This window comes from Zingiber officinale, chromosome 6A (assembly GCF_018446385.1).
Source record: "Zingiber officinale cultivar Zhangliang chromosome 6A, Zo_v1.1, whole genome shotgun sequence".
Classification (NCBI taxonomy): domain Eukaryota; kingdom Viridiplantae; phylum Streptophyta; class Magnoliopsida; order Zingiberales; family Zingiberaceae; genus Zingiber; species Zingiber officinale.
Genome location: NC_055997.1, coordinates 68,422,535 through 68,427,687, shown reverse-complemented (window position 1 = coordinate 68,427,687; position 5,153 = coordinate 68,422,535). Strand labels below are relative to the sequence as shown.

Here is a 5,153-nt window from a genome sequence, read left to right as displayed (position 1 = left end):
ATCCAGCATAAAAGCCAAAAGATCGATAAAAAATTAAACTTTAAACCATTAAATCAATGAAACAAAGTTGTGACTCTGATATTAATTGTTAGTTCTTATAAAACATAGGCTGTATGAATTCTAGATAAACAAAATAAGAATTCGAATAAGAAAAATAAGAATATATGAGCATGGATCTTCGTTTCATTGAAAATGACATAAGAAAAAAATATATACATAAACAAATACGATAAGGAACTAGATTTAATAGTCATCCTTGTCTTTGGCGTCATCCAAAAATAATCCTGTGGAAGAAGATGCAGCAAAAAGAAAAGGTAGGTCTTCCAACAGGCTTAGGGGTGATTAGGGATGTAAGTGAACCAAACGATTCGCGAGCTATTCGGAGCTCGATTCGGTAAAAAGCTTGTTCGAGTTCGTTCGTTTATCTTATCGAGCCGAGCTCGAGCTTGATTTCGAGCTCGACAGTTTTATCGAGCCGAGCTCGAGCTTAAGAATTAATATTCAGCTTGTGAGCTCGCGAACATGTTCGCTTATAGGCTCGCGAGCCAAAAAAACGAGCCTTAAACCGAGCCAAAAAATGAGCTCTAAAACGAGCAAAAAAAAAGCTCTAAAACGAGCCTTAAAATGAGCTTTAAAATGAACCAAAAAACGAAGTAAAAAACGAGCCAAAAACGAGCCCAAAAACGAGCCCGAGCTTGCTTAACGAGTTAGGCGCGTTAATTTTGATAATCGAGCTAATAACGAGCCGAGCTCGAACTGTTCGCAAGCTTGATAATTCTAAAACTAGCCGAGCTCGAGCCTTGTAATAGAAGCTCGATTCGAGCTTTGTGATAGAAGCTCGATTCGAGCTTTGTGATAGAAGCTCGATTCGAGCTCAAGCCTAATATTGTTCGGCTCGGTTCGGCTCGTTTACATCCCTAGGGGTGATGACGCCGAAAAGTTTTAGGTCAATGGAGAACCAAAAGTTCTGTCAAAAATTTTCCCCTAAATCCTCGGAGACCAATCCTATATATAGTGGACATCTATTATCAATCCATAAATAATAATTGATACGAGACTATAAGTCCACATATATACTGAACATCTATTATCAACATATAGATAATAATAGATGCAAGACTATAAGTTCTACACATACAAGATCTACATCCAACAACCGAAATCCAATAAACCTAAATTAGATCACTTTAATGGGTTCAATTTGTACTCATATGCACAACTTACAATTAAGTCCATTAATTAAAGATAATAATCAACAATATATACTAGAAAATTTTCTATCAACTTATTTTGTCCTTTATATCTATCCTAAAAATAATTTACAAATGAATTCTAAATCCATTTGAGGACTACTTTGGGGCAATTTTTTGTTCGCCTAAAAATAGGAGGAACAATGTTTCCATCTCTCGGGAAAAAAAAACAAAATTGTTGAATGAATGTGAACTTTGATTGCAGATTGTGAATTTCGTGACAGTTAACAATTGCAAACTCTAGAACAATTACAACCCAACTGGCTCAAGGCCTGACTATGAATCTTGATAGTCAAGAGCTTATGGCTTGCGAATTGTGACCACATGACTGTGAGCTTTGCCAGATCAAGAGGTTGTAGATAGCCGACGATGCTCATGGCAGCCGTGAGCTGGCATCTTGGCTAGAAATCGTGCCTCCCATAGGTGTTGTTAAGTTGGTATTCGGATGACAGAATTATTTCATTGGACAAGGGTCAATTTTTATAAGGTTCATTTCGCTGGAGATTAAATTAAATGTCTTCCCATCTAAGAGGTCGTTTAATACCATGATTTTTCTTCGTTCATCTTATTATAGGACTCATGATGAAGGATAGCCGAGCTAAACGAAATTATCTTTTTGCTTCATTTACTAGAAATAATGGACGTGAGCTTATGATTTGGTTGACAATTGTGACAATCGGATCTTTCTTTCTCTTTTTTTCCACTAAATATTTTTTCACCATTAATTCTTTCCCTTCCATCAACGCTTCGAAGTAAACTAAGTTTTACAATAATGAAGCGAATGAACCATACTTATAACTAGGACAGATGCAAGTATTCACATATGAGTTATCCTCGGCTATACCACCTTTATTCTTATTACCTATATAAATTTTGTTAAGTATAAATTAGATACGAAGTGAAGGTGCTGAATTAAAATTGGATTGAGATCAAACAAAATCAATCAGGTAGGCACAGAGATAAGGAGTATGTTGGATTGAATCGAGATTAATTTGGATTTGATTTATCAAATTATAGCCAAACCAAATTTAGTTGGGTTAAACTGATTTAGTCAATTTAAAATGAGTTAGGGAATTCTTGAGAAAACCTATTCTCCAATTTGTTTTCTTTTTATTCTCTTCCAGGTATAGTTTCGCTCCCACGGTCTCACGCGTAAACCTCCACCCGTGGCTACGACCACTCCTTTTGTGGCCAGGCCCTCGCCTCTTGAGGCATATTGGTTGACATTCGCGCCATCATCTGTGGCTACCATGACAGGATTGACGTGTCCTCCACGCTGACTAGTGGCGGAGCCACATTCATGTCTACCCGGCTGTAGCTCGGGTAGCAAACGACGATGAAAAAGAAAATTACTGTGGAAGAAAGGGAAAAAATGAGGAAAATGGGTGGCCAATCCGAGGCGATGATATTGGCGTAAGTGGCTAACCAGCGGGACGACGTTGACGTCATCAGCTAGCCTGGAGTGACAACGTTGACGAGTTGGCGTCAACGCTTGTGGCCCACATCCTGAGATCAGCTCGGGTAGATTACCCAGGCTGGCTCTGCCATTGACACCGACGTACCCATATGAGTGACGTGCATATAGCTGTGGATTGAGGTCCTACACGTGACGCTCGAGCACAGCTTCGTGCCGCATTTGTGGACCGATTGTCTGTACCTCGTTATTAGCAACACTCTCTCTAACACCACATTAGCAGCCATACTTTCCGCCATGATCCTCAAATTTCCAAAGTCTACGAATTTGATATTATTACTGATAAATAATTTAACAATTTCATAAATAATAAAAATAAATTCATTCAATAAAAATATAAAATTTCGTGAAATATAAGAAATGGTCAGTTGATAATGTACTAGCACAAAGTGAAATTGGAACTCTTGTATGACGGGCTCGACCAACTTTAGATCACTTAGTCCACTTCTAATACCATCTTTAAATTTTTAAAAGAGAACTTGGTCATCACGGCTCGACGTTATTAAGTCTGGTTATTTTTTTAAAAAAACTTTTAAAAAAAAGCTATTGAGGCGGAAGTATTTTCAAACAATTATAGGCATTTTGACAGTCTAAAATATCTATAGGTATTTTTGCAAATATATGTAAATTCTGAGAGCTGAAATGTAATTTTTCATTAATTTTCTTTATCGGGCGAATACAAGTAGTGTGTCAAATATAAATTTGTCAACTTCTGAGGATACACATGACAAAATCAGAAAATTTTCCCCAAAGCAGTCAAATGTGATCTCCAGCCTCTAGGGTTTCGGAAGAAGTTCAAATCGAATTTCCAAAATAGAGGAGGAGAGATCGATGAAGAGGCTACTTTGTTTCTCCCTCTTCTGCAAAACCGTTCCTTCCACTCGTTCTCCTCGCCCCCACGATGCTGCCCTCCTCTTTTCCGTCTTACCTTACTCGGCCTCCGCCGCCGCATTCAGCACTGGGAAGCACATGTTCATAGCCCAGTACCTCGTCGACTCATGTGGTTTCGACCAGAAGAAGGCCACCGAGGCCTCGAAACATCTCAAGGGCATCCAATCTCGGCAGCAGCCCGACTCCGTCCTTGCTTTCCTCAAAAGTTACGGCTTCGATGACGCATCAGTAAAAAAGATCCTACATTACTCCCCCAAATGTCTTCTTTTGGACGTAGAGAAGACACTTGCCCCAAAGTTCCGAGCTTTTGAAGATCTGGGTTTCTCCCCATCCGACATCGTCCACCTCGCCCGATCAAATCCCTTCACCACCCGAATCAAACACGAACGCAGTGTGCCTAGGATCAAATTTTGGCAAGACCTTCTCGGGTCCAAGGATGCGCTGATGAAGTTGTTCAAGAGTAACAATTGGGTTCTTGGGTACAGCATCAAGAAGAGAATCCAGCCCAACCTTGAGTTGCTTCGGGAATGCGGCGTGGACGGGCAAAAGCTCAACTTTATCTTGCGCTTTCGCCCAATGTTCATATCGCAGAAAATTGATACCTTGAAGTCGTTGATCAGTCGCGTGGAGGACTTGGGAATGCCACGGACATCGGGGATGTTCCATTGCTCTCTGTGTGCTCTTTTCATGGTCCACCCAAATAAATTCAAGATGCTAATGGAGTTGTTCCGGAGCTTCGGGTGGTCTCAGGGTGATGTTGTTGCAGCATTCCAAAAGTATCCTGCTATGGCAGGAAGGTCTTTGAAGAATTTGCAGAGAAAAATGGAGTTCTTGATAAATGAAGCTGGATGTGCTTCTTCTTACATCGCTACACATCCAGTACTATTGACCCTGAGCTTGGAGAGAAGGTTGATTCCTAGACATCGGATCTTAGCAACCTTGAAGTCTAGAGGGCACTGTGAAAGGGATTACAAAGTGACAACATACATGATGAGTTCCGAGGACAAATTCATAGAGAAGTACGTCATTGTCTATAAGGACAGGTATCCGGATCTAAGTGGACTCTATGCAAGCTTAAAGCACACAATGGCTTCTGATTAGGGACTTCCATGACGTAAATTAGTTTTTCCCCTGCAAGTTATGGTTCATGTTACCATTTTTCACTGTATGGCTGCTCCTTTGTCAAACTCTAAAGCTAACATTTATGCCAACAAGCATGAATATAAGAATTTGAACAATCATGATCTTGTTTTGCATGCCAATATCCATGAAGATAACAACAATATCTTCAACAATTCGCAGGATCATGATCTTGATTTTGCATATCAATTGGGCTAAAAGCTCACAAATTTGTCGCTTATTATGTTAGATAATTGTTATTCTTGCATCATGTGACTCTACTACAAGAGAGACATTCTTCCTTTATGAACATGCAGTAATTTTTCCTTGTTTGAGTAGTAGTTACTCATTGATATATGTTGTGGAATATTGCACGATTGTCAAATGAAGTCTCCTAATATATCTTTTTATAAAAGGTA

The 5,153-nt window shown here is 39.5% G+C and overlaps 1 protein-coding gene across 1 annotated transcript; it reads left to right on the top strand.

The window, feature by feature from the left end:
• The first annotated feature begins 3,555 nt into the window (after positions 1-3,555).
• On the top strand, positions 3,556-4,716 carry LOC121994886 (transcription termination factor MTERF15, mitochondrial-like). Its single transcript, XM_042548774.1, has one exon. It carries the CDS (start codon positions 3,556-3,558, stop codon positions 4,714-4,716), a length of 1,161 nt encoding a protein of 386 aa, XP_042404708.1.
• Positions 4,717-5,153: the final 437 nt, after the last annotated feature.

Excerpts from the sequence above, each read along its gene's own strand:
- LOC121994886 (XM_042548774.1), top strand. The coding sequence starts at position 3,556 with ATGAAGAGGCTACTTTGTTTCTCCCTCTTCTGCAAAACCGTTCCTTCC.